The following is a 24,016-nucleotide window of genomic DNA, read 5'->3' as shown; positions in this document are numbered from 1 at the left end:
TCTTTATTAAACCTGTTACAGAATTCATTTTTTCAAATAGAAGTACAAAAAAATTTGATTGTCACCAAAAATGTAACCAATGAATGATGGTATTAGAAATTATTTTCCTTTACTGTAGCTTCTCTAAATTTTCTATTTTTTTCTATAATGAGTATTTTTTAAAACCACAAGCAAAAAATAAAAAATAAAAATAAATAAATAAATAAAACCACAAGCAAATTCTTTCTGCACTCCCTTTCCCCACCAATTTTATCACAGTTTGTGGCCTATCAAGTAGGATTTTTGGACAAGTGCTTACATTACTCTTGGTTCCTGGGTTTTATTTCAAAGTATACTGAACTCTCCCTAATTTTTATTAAGTGCATTTCCTATTAACCAAAATTAAAAATGTGCCCTTTGAAAAACCTGATTTCAGATGAAAATCTGTCTTGCAATTAGATACATAGAAAACGAATATTCTATGCAATGTAAGACAAACCATGGTTCTTACCATTCTATTTCCTAGTTTGATAAGGACTGTCAAATTTCTTAAAAGAGTACACACATACATTTTTAACTTGGCATTCCATGTTCAGTAAAAATCAATTTGATCTTAATTACTGTGGAATTTTGACAACTCTAGCAATGGCAAAGCTGAGTTTTATCTTGCCGTTATCTAGCAAAAAGTAAATACCATTAAGATTCCAAATGCTTAACCTGGTTAAAATGAGAATATATTTCAATCAAAAACATACCATTGGGGGAAAAAAAAATAGTATTGCTATCTAGCCATGAGTTTCTCAGTACATTTCTGCAGGCCCTAAATGTTTAGAATAAATGTAGCATTCACATAATACTATAGTCCATGAAAAGAGTATATTCTTTTATTGTTTTTGTACATACATGTTGTTTCAACTTTCAATAATAAAATTCAATAAATTTGATTCCTCAATCATAAAAACTTGCTTTACACATTATGTACATGTTGCCAAAGTCTATAGCCATACAAAACATCACAAAGATTTGACTCTATGCATGGTGCCATCACACAGGAGGGAGCTAATCAAATAACATACATTCAAAGATTAAACTGTAGATACGCACAGTGTATTTGGCACTGTTTCCTTAACATTAGAACACCTTCCTCTCAGAGACAAGTATTCTTAAGCTTTAGTCCCAATATACCAGGATTTCTTTTATTCACGTCAAAAGCAGCTTTCAAACTCTATTGTAACAGTAATCAGTTTTAAGAAACAAAATACAACCAGAATTGGGAATGGATTCAAACACGCAAACTTTTTGCTATGCTCCAACCTGCCATCCTTAGAGTAGGTTTACTTTGATAATTTTTCCATTGTCAGGGGTGTCAAGAAGAAACAATTTAAAGACAAATACCTTGAGTACACCTAAAGATAACAGTTTGTTTAAACTTTAAGATTATCAGTTCTTCTTGGGAGTGCCCAGGGAGCCCTGATGATGTGAACTTGTGATGATTTTGGCAGGAACTCCAGAATGACCAATGCCATTCAAGTTGTGGAGACCATACAAGCAGTTAAACTCATGAGGAGAAGGATCTGGAATGCTTATATCTGAATTCAGAATCCTTAGCAACTTGTGTTAAGGGTCTCTTTCTAGGACTATAACAGACTCAAGTCACAGGTTACAGATTTACTTTGATGTGTAATGCTACACTGCTATGAAATGGAAGGAGAAAATAAAAGTACAAAGGCTTAACCATTAAACTTTTAGAGACTTTGGCTACATCCCAGTGGGTAATGTTTGATTAACTTCATTTTACCAAAATTAAATCCCTTCACTTCAACCAGACCCATTAAATTTATTCATTGAAGCCATACATATTCCAGAATGTTTATAAAAGACACATACCATGTTTATAAAAGACATAAATTCAGTCTCAAACTAAGGTAAAAAACCCTCAACAGAACATGGATCACAGTACAGGGGTACAGAAATCAGAAATTGGTAAAGTTCAGGGATATGCTATAGTTTCACACAAAACTTGTAGCAATAAATTAAGACTTAAAAAAAAGTCTTACAATGTACAAAGGACTATGAAGTGCAAAGTAATGTCACTGAACCAAAATTTAGTTTAATCATTTTATTTCAAGTGTAGTTTTTAAAATCATAAATGGGGTCTTATAGTCCAAAGTCCAAACATTTATTCCTCCTCAGAGCTTTAGAACATGACAAGCAACTTTAGACCTTGCTTTCCAAGCCCAGTCTTCCTTGCCATTTTTTAGACTTCTGAGACCTAGTATTTAAGCTACTCCATTCTAAATGTACAATTTTAGACAACTATTGTACACTTAAGATTTTTCTGAAAACAGTCCATCAAGTATAAAGAATGGTTTCTGTCCAAGGATCAGTAGTGAGGGAAGAAATACTAAACATCAAAAAATCATTTATTCATTTAAAAAATAACAGAACCAGTGCTGTTCTCTGTCATGAAAGAGAACATGTAAGGTTAACTTAAATTACTTTTGTAGACTTTGGTAATATTTTATTACCTACACAGACCTCAATCTTACTTAAAGATCTTTTAGGCAAAGTCCCCCATCATCAGGATTTACTGAGTAAAAATCCTGGGAACTAACATAGACCTAAATGTGCTATTCCAAAGAGTAATAGGTTACTACTTTAGGAGGAAAAAGCTGCCTTGATAACTTTTCAAATGCTCTTTTAAATAGAAAGTTAATGGGAATCTTTTTTTAAACCAACTTTGGGTACATACTGCCCACCAAATAAAAAAGGGAATCAAACTTTATTTCCTATTTTAGGAAATTTTCCAACTTATAATCCTTTAAGATTATAACTTTTTCACCTTTTTTTGACTGATATTTAAATTTTTTAAATTCTACATTTCAATGTAGTAAGAGTTCTTTTTCAAATAATTTTCACAACCCAGAACACAGACATCAGAGCAACACTCACAAGTCACATTGTTTAACTATAATGAGATGAAAATGGACGGATATCTGAAAATAGGTATTCCCTCTACTCCAAAGGTGAGCAAACTTTTAACATGTGACCAACACAGAACTCCATCCCTCCGGAGATCCCTCAAACTCAAACGGTTCCATTTAACAATACATTATTCTTAAAAATTAAGTTTGGTCACTAGGAAAGACTGAACAAAAACGATTCCCCTCCGCTCAAAACAACCAAATAGCTCTAGTTACCCCCTCCTCTCCCCACAAAAATAGGGAAGTAGTTGAGGCTGAAGTCTTTAAATCTGAAATTTCAGCTCCTAAAACACTGCTGCTATTTGCTCAAAGTTGCAGATCTATGTATTTCCTTCTCCAATACTTCCCCCATTTATAAATTTATTTACACACACACACACACACGCACACACGCGCGCACGCACACACACACATATATTCACACATACCCTTACTCTCAAGTAAGACACTTTTTTGTGTTTGTTGATAAATTATGAGGATTATGAACTAGGTGTGTACAGGGTTTCATAGGTGCTTTGTAAACATCAGAGTCACTTGGGTCCTTTTCTCCAAAAGCCTGAAATCAAATTACACAACCAGGGATCACTACTTTCCCAGACGCTGTTCACAGGCTGCATATTGACGAAGGGCAGAGAAAAAGTCCTCATAACTGATGTTTAGGTGGGAAGGCAAAGAGCTGAAAAGAAAGCACAGGGGGAAAAAAAGCAATTAGATGATACACTGTAATGTTGACGGGGGAACCAGAAGGAAAATACCCCAAAAGACGTTAAGGACAGAAGAAAGTAAATGATAAACACAGAGTATGTCAAACCATTTCTACCAAATGACAGCTAAACTCACTGTGAAACAGTACAAGTACAAAATAATCTCTCCTTCTTTCCCTAAGGAGAGAAAAGCAACTTGTAGCAAGACAGAGATTCAGAACCTGTATCAGCCAAAGTCTAAATCAATGCAGAACTGGAGACCTATTTGTAAGGATCTCATTACAAATTCACGTTCACGTTAGGAAGTCCTCTCTGCCAGAGCGAAGCCCGCACTGTGTGAAGTGGTCTATGAAAGCCAGGCTTAGCACTGGCAGAGCAGCACAGCACCCTCACATGACTGCATCTCGAAGCCACGCGGTGAGCAACCAACAAATGAACGTTCATCTCTACCATTTCCATTCGCTCAAGGCGGCAATCACAGTGCGATGTGAAGACACTTTAAGGGCAGAATGAATGTACAGTCAGAAGGTTCCCTGTTACATGTTTTAAATACTTAAAATAATTTTCAATAATTGACATAAACAATTCTCTAACGTACACAGCTTTCTTGTGAGGCTTTGGGAATTACAAACTGTATCAGAGCCAAACACCTGGTCAGAGTACAAGTCGCACTGGGAGCTCCAGGCACATACATCACAAAAAAAAGACTGAACAAACTTACCATGAACAGACTCCTGTCTGACCATGTGCTGGTTCTCGTAGCTAGGCTTTCTTTGTCCTTCCTTTTCCCCTCCCTAGCTTTACTGAAATATAATTGACTTATAAGCTTTTTTCTTCAACTGCCAAAAATTCTGAAACAAGTCTCCTTTTCCTCCACTTCCTTCTCTTATTAATCCTGCCATCAACCTTTTATCTTACTCACTCCACTGCAGCGATAACCTCACAAGATATCCTCAAACAACAAGTCAACGACACTCTTCTTGCTGAAGCTTGCTTCATTCAGATGTCCTCCTCAAACAACCCACTTGACTAAGTCTTTCCCATTTTATCCTCTTCATCAATAGCTTCGTCTCCTATCACTCAAGAAGCACTTGGTGCCACTACCTCCTCACTGCCCCCAAAGTGGTCTTGCCATTCCTGTCTGTTCTGTTAGGGCTCCACCCTTCTACTTCTCCATGTTATGATTAAGACGTTAAGACATCAGATGCTTACGGTCTGGTGGGCAGTAGACAAATCCCAAGCAAACCTTATTATAACGTGATAGGGCCATGACAGACATATGTACAAAGATCCACAGGAAAGCTTATTATGTGCTCGGTATCTGATGTCCGTTATCTGACTTAAACCCTCAATTTCTTATTAAAATACCCATTTTACAAATACAGAGAAGTTTAAAAGCTATCCAAAGTCATGTTACTGAAAAGCATCACCAAGATTCAAACTGAGATGTATCTGTTCTAAAACACACTCTTCCCTTCAAACTACTCTCAACCTCACAAAGCAGCACTGCTACCTTTCTTGGAGCCCAATGCACAAGGCACCTGAAATTAACTCAGAAAAACCCTGGAGAAAAAGAAACAAAAGAAACATACACCCATCATACGGAAACCCAGAGTTTGGAGATTTGGGTTCTAATTCCACTTTACTACAAGCAATAGTAAGAGCTATGTCTCCTCCCCATTTTCCTCATGCCTACGAAATGAGGAGGCAGGACCATATGATCTACAGCCCTTTCTGACTCTACAATGCTACGGGTTCTTTTCTGCCTTTTTATTTGACACCTTTACCCTGTCTTGCCCCTGAACTTGGAGCATTTATTAAAAGGCCAAAAGATCCCTTGATACTGTGCTCTTCAAAATACACTTGAGAAAGTTCCTCTATTCTCACAGACTCAACTCTACTACTTCTAAGTATTGTCAAACTCTAAATATACATTTTTTAGCCCCTTGACTTCTCATCCATGGACCAATTCTGCATCTTCATCTGCCCTTGTAAGTGTTTCCACGAAATAGACTATGGCTTTGAAATCATCTTATCCCTGAAATCAACCTTTTTTTTTTTCAAAATCAATGCTCCCTTGACTTTGTAGTTTCTCTCAGTAACGTCATAATTAGGCTTAACAGCTTAGGAGTTATTTCATTTCTTCTCAGACTTTTAGCACAGTTGTAATTATGCTTGATAAATAATTCTCATTAGAGACAGAATTTATAGAATGTTCCTCCTAAGACTCAGAATTTAAATATATTTTAAGGCTACTAAGTCTCTTTAAAATCAGGGGTCAGCAAATACAGCCCATGAGCCTGCCACCTGTTTTTTTTTTAATGACGTTTTATTATGACACAGTCACACACATTTGTTCTGCGCGGTCTGTGGCTGCTCAGCTATACTGCCAATGCTGAGGGGTAGCTGCAAAGAGACTGTATGGATCACACATTCGCCAAAAATACTTACCATCTTACCTTTATATAAAAAGTTTACCCAACTCTGCTCTAGATAAGCAATTTCATTCTCCGCGCTGTATTATGCCCTAAATCATAGCCAAGGGTTCTTCACTTGTCTCTTTACCAGGTTCTTTCCCAAATCCAATCTACTCTAGTACACAGGTGCCAAACAAATCTTCTAAAATCACCATTTCCACACTATCTACAGGCTCAGTGGTTTCCTACTTCCTGTCTAAACCGTTATGCATATTCTTAGTGCTGGTACTTAAAACCTTCCCAGCATCAATACACCCAAATTATTTGTTTTCATCTTACAGAGCTGACCCTTCAACAACATGGGTCTGAACTGCATGAGTCCATCTGTACGCAGATTTGGTTTTTTTGATACAATACAGTACTATAAATGTATTTTCTGTTCCTTATAATTTTCTTAATAACATTCTTTTCTCTAGCTTACTTTATTGTAAGAATACAGAATATAATACATATAACACACAAAATATGTATTAAGTTAGGCTTCCAGTCAAAAGTAGGCTATTAAGTTTTTGAGGAGTCAAAAGTTATATACAGATTTTGGACTGCACAGGGGGTCCACACCCCTAATGCCCACATTGTTCCAGGGTCAAGTGTACTACCATCTAATGTCATAATGCCAAATCTCTGTGCTCTGGTAGGGCCAGTTCCCTCACAATTTCTCTAAAATGAGATGTTGACTCCTCACTTCCCAGCTTTTCTTTTTTCCTTGTCCATCATCCCCTATACTTCTCACCCTTTCTGTAATTACAAAAATTCTATCCATTTTACATGCCCTGGAGTATGTCAGACCTTTTCTTTAAAATCAACAACTATGGGGGCACCTGGGTGGCTCAGTTGGTGAAGCATCCGACTTTGGCTCAGGTCATGATCTCACAGCTGATGGGTTCAAGCCCCACATTGGGCTCTGTGCTGACAGTTCAGAGCCTGGAGCCTGCTTCAGATTCTGTATCTCTCTCTCATTCTCTCTCTGCCCCTTTCCCACTCACACTCTGTCTCTCCATCTCTTAAAAATAAACATTAAAAAAAAAAAAAAACAAACAATACAACACAATAAAATCAGCAACCCTGACCACAGACATATCTCTCTCACTCGTCTCCTATGAAATTTGTATTAGTGCCAGATATTTGCACAAGCACTCTCTCTTGTGTCTGAGTCTTTATCTTACCACTGATACTGTGAAATATCTGAGGCAAAGGACCAGTATTATAAGTCTTTGGGAATTCTCACCATACCTAGTACAGTGCTAGGCTTAAGAAACACTTGCTGAATTGAATCAAAGTCAGTACACTTTTAATTACTTACACAATCTCAGTCAATCTGATGTGCCAGGGAAGAAAGCCTAATGTGCTGTCCACAGGGCCAAACTTCAGTACTAAATCGGGATCGGGGAAACCATTTGAACCTTATAAAGAAAGAAATACACAGGAATTTAACATGCATTGCTCACAAATAAAATGACCAAGGGCAAAATCTGTTCATCAAATTGGCTTTTTATGCTTTATCTGTTTTCTTCACAAGCTTCACTCGTATGTTTCCATACCACCACCCCACTGCCCAACATATACTTTAGTATCTATGTTATTTCCAAACGTGAACGCTTTCTCTAAAGACCATTTGACTGAATGGATTACCTCATAAGAAGAGGTAACCCCACTCCCATCCTAAACCATACAGACAGCCCCCAAATCCCATCCATCTTTCAAGACTCCAAAGTTCTCCTGGCACCCTGAGAACCATACTGCTTTAGGGGCACAAATGCTTATTCTGGCCATAGAATCACAGAACTTCAGAGATGAAAAGGAACCATAAAAGTAACTACAACCCTTCCTTCCCCAATACCCCTTATTTTATAGCTGATAACAAAAAAACCCAACTCCTAGCTATCTAGTATAAATGTTTTCTCCAGAGCTCCAGCCCAGGGAGGGAAAAGACCAGACACCTGCCTCAACAAAGGCATGGCCATTCAGTCTCACAAACTAGTTTCCATACAAGACCTGGTTTGAGAAAAAAAAAAGGGGATAAGGATAGTTCAACTGCTTAAAAAATAAAGTAAAATAAATATTAAAATAGTCACTGGTAGAACAGAAAAGATGCTATTATCCAAGAAACCCAGGCTGCAACAGTTTCTAATAACCTCAATTCTGCCACTAACTTTCGGTTGCACAACCTTTCCAGGGCTTAGTTGTTTCATTTGTTAAATAAGGAGACTAGATTAGACAGGCTCATCCAGCAGTAATTAAGAATTATTTCCATAAAAAAGTCTATTTAGGGGCGCCTGGGTGGCGCAGTCGGTTAAGCGTCCGACTTCAGCCAGGTCACGATCTCGCGGTCCGTGAGTTCGAGCCCCGCGTCAGGCTCTGGGCTGATGGCTCGGAGCCTGGAGCCTGTTTCCAATTCTGTGTCTCCCTCTCTCTCTGCCCCTCCCCCGTTCATGCTCTGTCTCTCTCTGTCCCAAAAATAAATAAACGTTGAAAAAAAAAAATTAAAAAAAAAAAAAAAAAAGTCTATTTAAAGCCCATATTGGTAAAGGTGCGTGGACTAAGAAGAATATATATTCCTCTGACTGCTAAAGAGCAAATTCTCTTTAGTTTAAAAAAAAAAAAAAAAAAAAAATTAAATAAAAAATGGCAAGAAGGAATTTCTGGCTAAGGGTAGTGTGAAGAAGGTGATGAATCCTCCCCCCAAAAATATGTATTAAACTGACAAAACCAAACATTTAAGGGCACCAGATACTGGCCAGACGCAGACAATTATTCTTTTAATAACAAAAAAATGAAACACCAGCTAGAGCTTCAGGTAAGAATGGTAAGGGTCTTTGTCTTTCCTGCCTGGGAATGGTCCTAACTCCCATGCCTCTACTCCCAATCAAATGGAAAAAATTATAGGTTTACCAGCATGGGGCTGATGGCAAAACTGGTAGATTTGTTGCCTGTGGTCAAAAGATATGAACTCAATTTGGAACTGGAGATTGTGGGCAGGAGGGGGCAATGATGAAAGCCCAGGGTTTTGCCAGCTAAAAGCACCAAGTGGCAAACTCAAAAGGAAACAAATGAGGAAAACACACAGCTTGTTGGCTTGATGTTGTGGCCCCAGTTAGGGCAGGCAGTCTAATGGTCAGAAATTTACCAGGCAGATCCTGAAAATAAGGGCTCAGCTAAGCCCTCCACATACCCATAGCTGATGAGGAAACTGCATACATGCAAAGGAGGAAAGTAACCAAGGAAAAGCAACCAAGAAGACTTGAGAACTGGTGGGAACTCTGAACCCAGCAGCCAACATCATACAGATCAGGGGAGCCTTCCAAACTCAAGCTGTTAGAGCACAACCAGTGTGCAAATGACAGTCTGACACATACAACTAGACAGACACAAGAAGTGAGACTAAAACATAAAATTAAAAATAGAAAATCTGAGAAGAGGCAACGGGTGTCATCTTTATATACAGGCAACGCAACTGTATATTTAAAAAATCTTAAGGGGCGGGGCGCCTGGGTAGCTCAGTCGATTAAGCGTCCGACTTCAGCTCAGGTCACGATCTCACGGTCCGTGAGTTCGAGCCCCACGTCGGGCTCTGGGCTGATGATGGCCCAGAGCCTGGGGCCTGCTTCCGATTCTGTGTCTCCCTCTCTCTCTGACCCTCCCCCGTTCATGCTCTGCCTCTCTCTGTCTCAAAAATAAATAAACGTTAAAAAAAAAAAAAAAATTTTTAAAAAAATAAATAAATAAAAATAAAAAATCTTAAGGGGCAGGGTGCCTGGGTGGCTCAGCTGGTTAAGCGTCTGATTTCACTCAGGTCATGATCTCACAGTTTGTGAGTTCGAGCCCCGCGTTGGACTCTGTGCTGACAGCTTGGAGCCTGGAGCCTGCTTCAGATTCTGTGTCTCCCTCTCTCTCTGCCCCTCAACCGCTCACACTCTGTCTCTATCTCTCAAAAATAAATGAACATTAAAAAAAAAATTTTAAGGGGCACCTGGGTGGCTCAGTCGGTTGAGTGTCCAACTCTTGGTTTCGGCTCAGGTCATGATCTCATGGTTTGTGACATCTGACAGTGCGGAGCCTGCTTGGGACTCTCTCTCCCTCTCTCTGCCCCTCCCCCAGTCTCTCTCACAATAAATAAACATTAAAAAAAAAAGTCTTAAGGCTCTGAAAATGAACTATCAGAACTAGTAAGTGAATTTAGCAAGGTGGCAAAATACAAAATCAATATTAAAAAAAAACAAAACTATATTTCCATTTATTATCAACAAACAATCTAAAAGCAAAACTAAGCAAACAATCTCATTAATAACAGCATCCAAAAGAATAAAATACTTGGGAATAAATCTAACAAAAGAAGCAGAAATCCCAAATCCTGTTAAAAACTCTGTTAAAAGAAAAATTAGGACCCAAATATGGAGACATGCTATGTTCATGGATTAGAAGACTCAATATTGTTAAGATGGTCAATCTCCCCAAACTGAGCTACAGATTCAATTCAGTCCCTACCAAAACCAGGTGCTTTGGGGTTGGTGAAGCTGATTCTAAAATTTACATGAAAATGAAATGTTCCTGACTAGCCAAAGTTGTTTCACTTCAAAAAAGAAAATCAAGGGGCGCCTGGGTGGCTCAGTTGGTTAAGCAGCCGACTTTGGCTCACATCATGATCTTGTGGTCCGTGAGTTTGAGCCCCGCGTCGGGCTCTGTGCTGACAGCTCAGAGCCTGGAGCCTGTTTCAGATTCTGTGTCTCCCTCTCTCTGACCCTCCCCCGTTCATGCTCTGTCTCTCTCTGTCTCAAAAATAAATAAACATTAAAAAAATAATAATAAAAAAAAAGAAAAGCAAAGTTGAAGGACTTTAAAGACATGATTTCAAAGTTTATCATTAGTAGGCACTACGGTAATCAAGACCTTGGGGCATTTGAAGGGACAGGCAGTACAGACCAACGGCAGAGAATAAGAAGTCCAGAAATAAATTCAAAGATTTATAGTAAATTAGATTTCAACACAGGAGTCACAGTAATTCAAGGGAGAAAAAAGTGGCAGAAGAACAACTCAGTTTGTCTGCCTCACACCATTCACAAAAAGTAAGTCAACATAGCTTACAGATTTAAACGGAACAAGTTAAGTGATAAAAATTCTAGAAGGAAATAATGGTGACTTTGGGTTAGGCAAAGATTTCTTAGCTATGACACCAAATGCATGATTCACAAAAGAAAAAAATGATAAACTGGATTTCATAAAGATTAAATACTTTTTTTTTAAGTTTTTATTTATTTATTTTGCGGGGAAGAGAGGGAGAGGCAGGGAGAGAGAGTCCCAAGCAGGCTTTGCACTGTCAGTGCAGAGATCAAGGCAGGGCTCAATCTTGAACTGTGAGATCATGGTGTGAGCTGAAATCCGGAGTCAGACACTTAACCAACTGAGCCACCCAGTCACCCAAAGATGAAATACTTTAAGGAAAAAAAAGTAAGCCATAGATTGTGAGGAAATATTCATAAGTCATATCTTACTACTGAAAAAAAGATCTGTACCCCAAATATATAAAGACCTCTTAAAACTAAGTAAGACAAACAACCCATTAAAAGTAGGCAGAATGTCTTGAACGGATATTTCACCAAAGAAGATACAGATGACAAATTAGCACATGAAAAAAGCTCAATGACATTAGTCATTAGGAAGATGTTAATTAAAACCACAATAAGATACTATTACATCCCCAGTAGAATGGCTAAAATTAAGAAACAAAAACAAAAAACTGACAATACTATGCCTTGGCAAGGACGTGAAGAATCTAGACTCCTCTCTCTACATTACTGGTAGAACATAACAATACTATAGCCTCTTTGGAAGTTTGGCAGTTTCTTAAAAGTTAAACATTCACTCAACCAACACAACCTAGCAATTCCATTATTAGTCATCTACCAAAGAAAGGAAAACATGTCTGCAGAAAGACTCGTATGTGAATAGTCACAGCAGCATTATTCAAACAAACCTAATGCACATCAACTGGTGAATGGATAAACGAAATGTACATCCACAGAACTGAATACTATTCACCAACAGAAAGCAATGAACTACTAATACATGCAACATGGATGAAACTCAATAATATGCTGAGGAAAGAAAACAAGACATTAAAGATTATTTTATATGATTTCATTTATATAACATTTCTAGAAAAGATAAAAGTATAGTAAAAGAAAAAAAGCAGACATGTAGTTGCCTTGTATGCAAGTAGGAATGGTGAAGTTCACAATCATAAGCGAACTTTTGGGGGTAACGGTATTCAGGGGGTCTGCTTCTGTCAGATTAGTAAATTAACTTATGGACTGTGTACTTTTTCACTTATCGTGAGTTTGCCACCCCTGAAGGCAACACCTGGGCTCAAAACTTTGGCACTTCTCCATAGGCTCCCTGAAGGACCACCTTTGGTCCCTCTATCACTTTTAGGACACCCTCATAAATTACTCTATGGCTGGGGCCTTACAGAATCCGGGAAACAGTCAACATCCAGTAACCTACAATGAGTCCTTACAATGGTCTACTTTAAGTCTATTCATTCAGCCTAAATGCATCCAGGCAATGAGAGAGAATACCAGAGTAGGGGAAGAAATGAGTAGTCAGTGAAAGACAGGAGTTGGTGAGACCGGAGGCCAGAGAGCAAATGTGCTATATGATGAAGATGTGTCAATGTGGAAGAAACAAAAATGGAGAGTCAAGTAAATGACTGAATTAGACAAAAAAAAAAAAAATGCATGATTAATAAGTAAGGTAAATGGAGACCCTATTTGAATGAACAAAAAATGTATGTCTGAAATTGCATAGCTATAGAAGCTATTAATGGACATAAACTTGTTAGAAGCACTGCCTTTCTTCAAAAGATCAAGGATGGGGTGCCTGGGTGGCTCAGTTGGTTAAGCATCTGACTCTTGATTTTGGCTCAGGTCATGACATACGAGTCCTGAAATCGAACCCCGCATCAGGCTCTGTGCTGGGCAAGCAGCCTACTTATGAGCCTCCCCCCAACCCATCTCTCCTACCCTTCTGCCCACTCCCAAACAAAAGAAAATAACCCAAAAAACAAAAAAACAAAAGGATCAAGGATAATGCCAGTAAGCAGAAGGACCATAAAGTTGAAGCAAAAGGTTTCTAGGAGGCTCTACAGAGAATAAACAAATTAAAGGCTTTTATAAATAGTTGAAGGAAAAAAACCCTATAATGTTATATTTGGTATAACATGACAAATACAGTGAGTATATTTCATATCACATAACAGAAAGAACACTAAAAATAAAGTGACGAATGTTAATAAGATTATATTCTTGGGACTGCCTCCTAAATAGCTGTTAAATTCAAACTTAACAGATAGTTCAAACTAAAAAGAAACAGTAAGAGGAGTGCGATATTATAATAAAAAAAATATGTGTTTGGTCTCTGTCCAGGTTCCAAGCACAGAGCTCCTAAAATCCTTGGAATTTCCTGAATGATAGGAGTGAGAGGAGTATCTTGTGTTATTCCTAATAAGCCCCCTTCCACCACAGCTGAGTTTCTGTTAATGGTGACTCTGGGCAGGCCTCTGGATAGCTTTAGGATGGGAGCTAGTTGCTGGGGAAACCAGTCATGTGACTGGAGGGCTGTAACTTCCGGCCCTACCTTTCAACCTGCAGGTAGGGGAGAAGAGCTGGAGACTGAGTTCAATCCCTAATAGTCAATGATTTCATCAATCATGCTAACATAAAGGAACTTCCACAAAATCCCCTAAATGACAGGGTTCCAAAAGCTTCCAGGTTGGTGAATGCACTGAGGTGCTGAGAGGGTGATGAGCCCAGAGAGGTCACGGAAGATGACTGCATCCCCTGGCGATACCTGGCCCCGTATGCCTCTTACGCTGGACGGCTCCTGAGTTGTGTCCTTTATTATCAACTGGTAAACATAAAGTTTAGTCAAGTTCCTTCCTGAGTTCTGGGAGCCATTCTAGCAAATTAGCAAACCTTAGGAGAGAGTCATAGGAACCCCCTAGTTATAGGTAGTTGATCAGGTGGCCTGTACAGATGGCATGAAAACTGCAACTGGCATCTGAAGTGGGGGCTGTTTTGTGTGACTGAGCCTTTCAACCTACAGAGTCAAACACTATCTCTGGGTGGTTAGTGTCAGAAGTGAATTGAACTGCTGGACACCCATGTGGTGTCTGGAGAATTGGAAAACTCATGGTGTAGGAAAACATCCCACAGGAAGGCTGACAAGCAGAAGTCCGATATTCAAGAACATTCATCAGCCCCCCGCAAAATCCTCTTATATCCTCTCCTTTACCAGTAAGTTCTCTTGCAAGTGAGCTGACTACAAATCTCATTATCTCAAAATCATTTTCAACATGTGGGGCTTCAAAATTTCAGAAACATTACAAATGTAACAACAACAACAAAATCAGGCTTTATAGTGCAAAAGGAACCCAGATGCTCTCCTTCATAGTGTACCCTCGTAAACCACGTACAGTTGTAGGACACAACTGAAAACATACATATTTGTCTATATATGACTTACTAAGTAAACTGCCAAACATATCTACATCCAAATCTGTGGATCTCTTTTGCTGCTGGGCTACTAACTGGCAAAAGTCCTGAGCAGCTCTCACAATATCTGCTTTTCCATCTTCTGGGGAGAGCACCTTCACTGCCGATTGGCAATTTAAAACTGAAAGAAAAAACAAACAAGTTATTAAAAAAAAAATCCTGTTCCAGACATATTTCAAAATCTGTTTCAAGAAATATTAAGTTCAGACTAAAATAAAAGTATAGTTCTTATAGTAAACATGGATCATTTAAGTCCTTCAAATTGAATATCAAAACATACTTATCTACTCTCCTCTGAAAGGACCCACACATCACATTTGTGTGTATATTTATATAGTACCTTCCTCTCAAAGTACTCAAAGACCTTGTATCTCTGAATAAATCCTCTAGAAAATAGGAATCATACGCTAGTTTACAATTTTCACTCACCTAAAATGCCATCTACCATCATAGTACAGTTAGCAGTAACACAAAAGATAAAAACGAAGAATATAGGGGAAAAAATGTGTTTCAATGAAACAGGCACTGTCTACCTTATCAGAATCTGATTCTGTGGGAGCTATTTTATAATTGACAGGATTCTAGGTACCTGACAGGAATGCCAAATTCTTGTCTATAGACAAGAATGCAAATTCTTTCTTGTCTGGTAGAGGTTCAATTATCTTCCCTCTAACCCAAAAGAAAAACCAGTTTTGCCTCCACTTACACATTCATTGCAATATTACTTACCTGTAAGTGTGTCCATTCTTTGGACTCTCTTTGAACTGGTTACAAAATCTGCCTGGTTCCTGGTTATTCATTAGTTAAATAAAATCTTTAACATGTGTGTATTTTTTAATATCTATGAAAGTCACGATTTTATCTTTTTCTGAAAATTCTTTGAAGAAGATGAAGAAAGAAAAGTCTAAATCTGATGATAAAAGAAGCGTGACAATAAAGACTAACAGCGCAAAATGAATGAATGAGTGACAGGACCTGCCTTGAAACACAAAATACATCTGTGTAAGTTAGATACTCAATTTGCTACTCACGCTTACCTTGATCATCTTTGTCATTACTATTCGCAAACTCTGGTGAATATTTGGAACAATCTAAACCCAGAAGTTCCTGCTGTTGTTTTAAAATTTCATCCATTAATCTGGAATTATTTCTTTTGAAAATACCTTAAAAAGAAAAAAAGCAAGTAAATCCCAACTAGGTTAATTTATCCTCTTCAACAATTAATGGACGTTTGCTGTGAAAACATCACTGCACCCAGAACTGAACAAACTCCACATGAAGCATTGCTGACTATGCCTCAACCGGAGTCTAAAAGAAAAACAAAACAAAACTCTGTTAACATAAGAGTCTGGAGTCAGGCTAACATAAAAAAAAAAAAAAAAAAGGATAGAGGTGACTACTTGGAGCCAATAGGAGTATGATGAAAAATTTACACCTAGAAGGAAATTTTTAGCTATCTTTTACTTGAAATTTTCATTTACAGATTAAGAAACTGGGACCCAGAGTCCTTAAGAGACTTGTTCAAGAATCTGTAACTGTGGCAGTGGCCCAGAGCCCTTATCTTGTGGACTCCCAGTCTGATGCACTTTCCTTGCAGACCCATTACGTGCATTCAATATTATTACTTCTATTTGATTCGTTGTTTTATTTATTTTTTATTTTTTTAATGTTTATTTATTTTTGAGAGACAGAGAGAGACAGCATGAGCTGTCAGCAAAGAGCCTGACTGGGGCTCAAACTCATGAGCCGTAAGATCATGACCTGAGCTGAAATCGGACGCTCAACCGACTGAGCCACCCAGGCGCCCCGATTCGTTGTTTTAATGGTAAGAGGAACTATTAAGAATTATGCAGGGACGCCTGGGTGGCTCAGTCGGTTGAGCATCTGACTTCGATTCAGGTCATGATCTCACGGTTCTTGAGTTCAAGCCCCGCGTCGGGCTCTGTGCTGACAGTTCAGAGCCTGGAGCCTGCTTTGGATTCTGTGTCCCCCCTCTCTCTCTGCCTCTCCCCTGCTCATGCTCTCTCTCTCAAAAATAAACATTAAAAATTTTTTTTAAAAAGAGAATTATGTAGAAAATAGAGAGAATACACAAAAGTAACAAAATCAAAATTTAGTAAATTCCAGCAAAGCATGGAAATACACTACCTAAAACTGTTTCTGATCCTTCAACCATGCACAAAAAAAGCTAAAACTTTTAACGACTATTATGTCATTGAAAAAGATGAAGTAACTATGTGGCATAAATTTAACATGAAACTAATGAAGAGAGTTCTAACTAAAAACAAGTGACAACTATTTAGCTATTTTCAGAGGGGCAGCTTTTTTACTGGTCATTGCCTTTTCGATCTTTACTAAGTGTTCCTACTCTGTACTCTCAGTCAGATATGACTTTAATTTTTTTTTTTTCAACGTTTTATTTATTTTTGGGACAGAGAGAGACACAGCATGAATGGGGGAGGGGCAGAGAGAAAGGGAGACACAGAATCGGAAACAGGCTCCAGGCTCTGAGCCATCAGCCCAGAGCCTGACGCGGGGCTCGAACTCACGGACACGGACCGCGAGATCGTGACCTGGCTGAAGTCGGATGCTCAACCGACTGCGCCACCCAGGCGCCCCAGTCAGATCTGACTTTAAAGTACTTCAAAGATTAACTGGGAAAGAGAATATAGTTAAAAATATATAAAATAACACAATCTGGTGAATATGCTGTGTACACATTACGTTGCTAGTCCATGTGTAATAGCAGTTCAAAGGTTAAAAAAAAATTCTCCTTTGGTAGGGAAAGCTTTGTAAAATAAGCAAGACTTGAGCCGAGCTTTCGAAAGTTAGAAAACTGAGCTTCAACCTTAGAAAGTTAAAGACGATGGAGAGGATATTTAGTTTGGGAAAATGTTTAAGAAAAAAACACTGAATACTCAAAAGACAGACAAATGTTGCTGGTGCAAAGGATTTGAGAAAAGGGGACAGACCTAATTTTCATTTCATGTTGCCTACCGACTGGGTAACCAACAATTTCTAAGCCATGTGGGAAGGTGGAAATTTATAACTTTAGGAAAACTAACCTGGCAATGGTATAGAGAAGGTCAGGCAGCAGAATACTACAATCGTCCATTTGTAATTTGATGAAACAATGGAAGGAGTTCATTACAAAAGAACTGAGAGAATGAAAAGCATGACTTAATGAGAGGTGAACAGAGAAAATTCCATGGCATTAATCCTAGCTAAAAGAAAATAATAACTTTTGTTTAAAGTGTGGAATTTCTAGCAGAGAACTGGTTTAAAGGAAAACATAAGCTTAAGTTTTAGACACCTGATGATAGAATATTTGGGCAGGGGTACTGAAAAAGTGATTAAGACACGTGAAGGAAGCACATTCAAAAAAGGTCATATAGGGACACCTGGGTGGCTCAGTCCATAGAGCATCAAACTCTTGATCTCACGGTCATGAGTTCAAGCCCCACACTGGGTGTGGAGCGTACTTAAACAAAAAAACAAAAAACCGAAAGAGGTGATATAAGCACCATGTGGGTAGAGATCTTAACTGTGTTTGCTCACCAGGGGCTAGCACAGTGCCTGGCACAGAACAGACACTCAGCAAATAAATGTCTGCCGAAAGAAGGCAACAGTCACAGACTGACTAGGGGACTTAAAAAGACCTCTTTAGGGTAAGTGACATTTCATCCAGCCCATGGAGAATTAGGAGAATTCTACAGGGGTAAGGCTGGGAAGGTAACATAACAAAAGATGGGGATACAGACACACATTTGGGAGTCACCATCCTTAAAGTGAAGCCGGACAGACACACAAGAAGTGAAAAATAAGATCTGCAAAGGTAAAGAAGCATACGTGAAGAAGAGCAGGGGGCTAAGGCTGTGGCACCTTATGAAAGCCCACAGTCATAAGACCAAAAGCTAGGAAGTATAGAAGTGAATACTGTGTAGTACCCATATGCAAAGCAACAAAAAATACATAGTCCCAAAGACAAACAAAAATTTTAAAGGAAGGTGATTAATATCAGAAGCTGTTGGAATAACAATGTTGAGGACAGCAATACTTGTGCAACAATACAGATATGTAGGATATTAACATTATGTTCAAGTCAGTCATAAAATTCACATGTATGACACAAAAGCATGTACTATAAGACAGCTACATGATACAGTCTTATTAATGTTACAAGACTTCCAGTTGTTTATGCAAGTAAAAAATAAAAAATGATTTAGACCACACTTTGGTCTATATCATAGATATAAATCATGGAAGGCATGCAAATGCAAGCTGGTGCAGCCACTCTGGAAAACAGGATGGAGGTTCCTCAAAAAACTAGATAGAACTAGAACTAACCTACAACCCAGCAACTGCACTACTAGGCATTTATCCAAGGGATACAGGTGTGCTGTTTCGAAGAGACACATGCACCCTAATGTTTATAGCAGCACTATCAACAATAGCCAAAGTATGGAAAAAGCTCAAATGTCCATGGATGGATGAATGGATAAAGAAGATATGGGGTGGGGCGCCTGGGTGGCTCGGTCGGTTGGGCGTCCGACTTCGGCTCAGGTCATGATCCCACAGTCTGTATTTCGAGCCACGCATCGGGCTCTGTGCTGACAGCTCGGAGCCTGGAGCCTGCTTCAGATTCTGTGTCTGCCTCTCTCTCTGCCCCTCCCCTGCTCATGCTCTGTCTCTGTCCGTCTCAAAAATAAATAAACATTAAAAAAAAAAAATTAAAAAAAAAAAAAAAGAAGATATGGGGGGTGTGGGTGTGTGTGTGTGTGGGTGTGTGTGTGTGTGTGTGTGTGTGTATACACACATACACTGGAGTATTACTCGGCAACCAGAAAGAATGAAATCTTGCCATTTGCAACTACGCGGATGGAACTGGAGGGTATTATGCTAAGCAAGATTAGTCAGTCAAAGAAAGACAAACATATGACTTCACTCATATGAGGACATTAAGTGACAAAACAGATGAACATAAGGGAAACAAAAATAATATAAAAACAGGGAGGGGGACAAAACATAAGAGACTCATAAATATGAGAACAAACAGAGGGTTACTGGAAGGGGTGTGGGAGGGGGGATGGGCTAAATGGGTAAGGGGCATTAAGGAATCTACTCCTGAAATCATTGTTGTACTATATGTTAACTAATTTGGATGTAAATTCAAAAAATAAAATAAAATAAAATAATAAATAAATTATGGAAGGCATATGAATTTCAAAAACAATGTAAAATCTCCACAACACTGCTAGAACATATGAACTTACTAGAATGTAGATTTATTCATTTTAATAGTAACCCACCACTAGGAACCCTTACTTTTGTCTATTTACAGGACACTGATCCCTTCCTTCAATACTCCAAAGACCTATGCTTCAGTGCTCACTAATTCACTCATCTCTGCCTTAGCTTCCAGATTAAAATAGAAACACATTTCAGGAACTCTTGCTCTCTCCAAATCAATGGATGACATTCTTTGTCACCAAAATGGTCACTACCTCTTTTCAATCTGTATCCTTTCCTTCTCAATCTTTCTGAAGTGTTACCATTAATGACCAAGCTGCTCCATTCTCAAAATTCCATCCTTAACCCACAACTTGTCTAAACTCCCTTTCTTGGTTCTACTCCCAGCCTGCGCCTTGAATGGCCCCTTCTCCCTTTGCACTGAATCCTTTCCCTCTTCCCACTTCTAACTGGAAGATTACTCCTAGAGTTGCTATCTCAGCCTTCTCCTTCTGTCCATGTGCTCCTCTTTCTCTGAGTCTAGTCACTCATGGGACTTTAAAACCACTCAGGGCCAGGACAAGGGTGAGATAAGTGAAGCAAAACTTAAGTTGGCATCAAAAAACTCAAAGAATAACGCATTATCTTCAACAACTTAATGCAAAAACATCCCATGATGAACAAAACATTAAAATTTTAAGTAAAAACAAGGATTAGCATTTAATAATTCCAGTTCAGTTCAGGGGCGCCTGGGTGGCTCAGTTGGTTAAGCCTTCTACTTCAGTTCAGGTCATGATCTCATGGTTCGTGAGTTCCAGCCCCGCTTCTGTGCTGACAGCTGGAGCCTGCTTCGGATTCTGTCTTTCTCTCTCTCTGCCCCTCCACTGATCATGCTCTGTCTCTTCCTCTCTCAAAAATAAATAAACATTAAAAAAAAAAAAAAGAAAATTCCAGTTCATTGTACCCAGAAGTTCTGTAAGCATCTGAAACATACCTAAAACATAGCAGCTGATCTCTTTTTTTTTTTTTTTTAATTTTTTTTTTTTTCAACGTTTATTTATTTTTTTTTGGGACAGAGAGAGACAGAGCATGAACGGGGGAGGGGCAGAGAGAGAGGGAGACACAGAATCAGAAACAGGCTCCAGGCTCTGAGCCATCAGCCCAGAGCCTGACGCGGGGCTCGAACTCACGGACCGCGAGATCGTTACCTGGCTGAAGTCGGACGCTTAACCGACTGCGCCACCCAGGCGCCCCAGCAGCTGATCTCTTAAAGCTAGTTCTCAGGGAGCCTGGGTGGCTCAGTCGATTAAGTGTCCGACTTCGGCTCAGATCATGATCTCACAGTTCGTGAATTCGAACCCCAGCTCTGGTCTCGCGCTGACAATGCAGAGCTTGCCTGCGATTCTCTCTCTCTCCCTCTCTCTCTGCCCCTCCCCTGCTCATACTGTCTCTCTCCCTCTCTCAAAATAACAAATAAACTTAAAAAATTTTTTTAAATAAAACTAGCTCTCAAACACTTATATCAAGTTTTTTTTTTTTTTTTTAATTTTCTTAAATGTTTATTTTTGAGAGAGACACAGAGCGCGAGCAGGGGAAGGGCAGAAAGAGAGGGAGACACAGAATCAGAAACAGGCTCCAGGCTCTGAGCTATCAGCACAGAGCCTGACGCAGGGCTCAAACCCATGAACTGTGAGATCAAGACCTGAACCAAACTCAGATGCTTAATCGACTGAGCCACCCAGGTACCCCTATACCAAGTTTAAAAAAAAAATGGAGCAGTACCATAACTGTAAAATTTACATGCACTTAGGAACCAAGCTTGGAAGGGAATAGGCTATATGACAACAGTGAATGTATAAGGGTGATAGGACAACAGGGGATTTAAAATGTTAATTGAGGTAAAACTATATAATTAAAAAGAAAAAAAACACCAGCCTTTTGTTGTTTTAGTTCCTTTTTTTTTTAAGTTTATTTTTGAGAGAGAGAGAGAGAGAGAGTGTGTGTGTTTATGTGTGCATGCAAGTGGGGAAGGAGCAGAGAGAGAAGGGGACAGGGGATCTGAAGCAGGCTAACAGCAGAGAGCCCAATGCAGGGCTCATATCCAGGAACCATGAAATCATGACCTGAGCCGAAGTCAGACACTTAACCAATTGAGCCACCCAGTTGCCCCGTGTTGTTCTATTTCTAATAAAGGCATCACTACCTGCCCAGTCACCCAAACATCTTCTCTACTCTAGTATTTTCACTACCACTTCCAATGCCCTATTAACATGCTAAACCCATATACTAATCTACAGCAATATTTCCCCTATCCATTTCCATTTGTCCATTGTCCCCAACTGTTTCAAGTTTTTCTTTTTCATTAAAATATTACAATCACATGATCTTCCAATGGGTCTTCTTGCCCCTTCTAGCATGTATCACTAGATTGACAACCAGATTAATCTTTGGGTTCATCTTTAATCCTGACATATTCCAATTTAGGATCTTCAATAGCTCCCAAAATGCTTAATATACTAAGAACAAACTGCTCAGATCAGCATTAAGATTCCAGCCTACGCTTCCACACTTGGTGGGTGGAAATAATGTTTATGAAACAAATGAATTTATTTCTCTGTAGTACTCTGTCCCCAGCAAATTAGAACTGTCGTATATTCCCCTCAAAACATATGACATGAGCCCAACCTCCATCCTTTATGTTACCTCCCCAGCCCCACACCTACAAACTCTTCACAGGCCAGCTAAAATGTCACTTACTCTTAAGAGACTCTTCCCAATATCTGGCTGGGCATATCCCAGCCAGATATGCCCCATTCCTCCTCTGACTCACCCTTACCTCCTCCAAATACACACATTTTGTTCAAACTCCATAATAAACGAGATTCTACTTTGTACCATAATTACAGCTTAATCCCCCTACTGAACTGTAGTCTTCCTTGTGAACTTGTGGCTTACTCATTTCTTTTCCCCTAAGGTACCTTCCACATAGCAGGAGTTCAATGTTTATTTAATAAACTGAATTAATCAGTGCACAAAGTGCCACCTAACAACAAAACCTAAATGGATAGGTCACTAAGTGGAATTTTTAAGAAGTTTCCAGGAACCTCTCACAATAAAAACAGGCACTTCCTCATTGCATACAGGCAGAAATTCTGTTAAAAAGGAAGAATACACAGAGCCACAGTTACAAAGTATCTTTCATAAAGAAGTTCATAAATTTATTTTATTTTATTTTATTTTTTATTTATTTTTTTAACGTTTATTTATTTTTGAGACAGAGAGAGACAGAGCATGAATGGGGGAGGGGCAGAGAGAGAGGGAGACACAGAATCAGAAGCAGGCTCCAGGCTCTGAGCCATCAGCCCAGAGCCCGACGCGGGGCTCGAACTCACGGACCCCGAGATCGTGACCTGGCTGAAGTCGGACGCTAAACCGACTGCGCCACCCAGGCGCCCCCATAAATTTATTTTAAACACAACCTTTGTCTCAGCTAATTTGGATGGAGAAATTAAATGCACAAGTATAGTTTCTGAGAAGTGTATAGATAAAACAGAGTATCAGCAAGATGATTCCTGATCACTTACAGGTTGCCCCTTCCAGAAATCTGATTATATGCTATGCTGCCTATCTCACTTACCCACAGGCAATACTATCAGCTTAAAATTTTCTTCAGGATTCAAAGTCTACACATACATACTTCTCATGATACACAAGAAATGCAGAAAGATATAAGAGTGCCTTTGTCTATGATAGGCAATTCCTCCACTAATATCATAGTATGGTATTAGGCAAGTATTCATACTTGCAGAGCTCTTTTTCTCATATCACACTTCATCTTGTTTGCCTTCACAGAATCTAAACTAACGCCAAAATGGTGTAATAAAAGAAACTATGACAAAAGTCATTTTATGTAAAAGGAAGTTGAGACTACATTCGCTCAGAAATAACTGACCTAAGGGAAAAACATTTGTAAATACATTTTTCAGAAAATCGTGATTTACAGAATTATACAGTAATAAGCTGAAATAATTATTTTAAACCATCCTTTCACAGATGAGGAAAGAGACCCAAAAAGGTCAAGCAACTGTCCTTGG

The 24,016-nt window shown here is 38.9% G+C and overlaps 1 protein-coding gene across 1 annotated transcript in view; it reads right to left on the bottom strand.

Annotated features, from left to right (window-relative positions):
- Positions 1-841: 841 nt before the first annotated feature.
- The window catches only part of NUS1 (NUS1 dehydrodolichyl diphosphate synthase subunit), a 33,613-nt gene continuing 10,438 nt past the window's right edge, over positions 842-24,016 (bottom strand). The window contains exons 2-5 of the mRNA XM_045499403.1: positions 15,731-15,856; positions 14,665-14,814; positions 7,448-7,547; positions 842-3,639 (exon numbers count right to left, since the gene is read on the bottom strand). Of these exons, the coding sequence (XP_045355359.1) occupies positions 3,549-3,639; positions 7,448-7,547; positions 14,665-14,814; positions 15,731-15,856 (467 nt within the window). The 3' untranslated portion in view covers positions 842-3,548. The remainder of the gene's footprint in view (positions 3,640-7,447; positions 7,548-14,664; positions 14,815-15,730; positions 15,857-24,016) is intronic.

The sequence above is a fragment of the Leopardus geoffroyi genome, chromosome B2 (genome assembly GCF_018350155.1).
Source record: "Leopardus geoffroyi isolate Oge1 chromosome B2, O.geoffroyi_Oge1_pat1.0, whole genome shotgun sequence".
Taxonomy (NCBI): Eukaryota; Metazoa; Chordata; class Mammalia; order Carnivora; family Felidae; genus Leopardus; species Leopardus geoffroyi.
The sequence above is the reverse complement of the archived record's forward strand: the minus strand, read 5'-3'. Positions and strand labels throughout refer to the sequence as shown.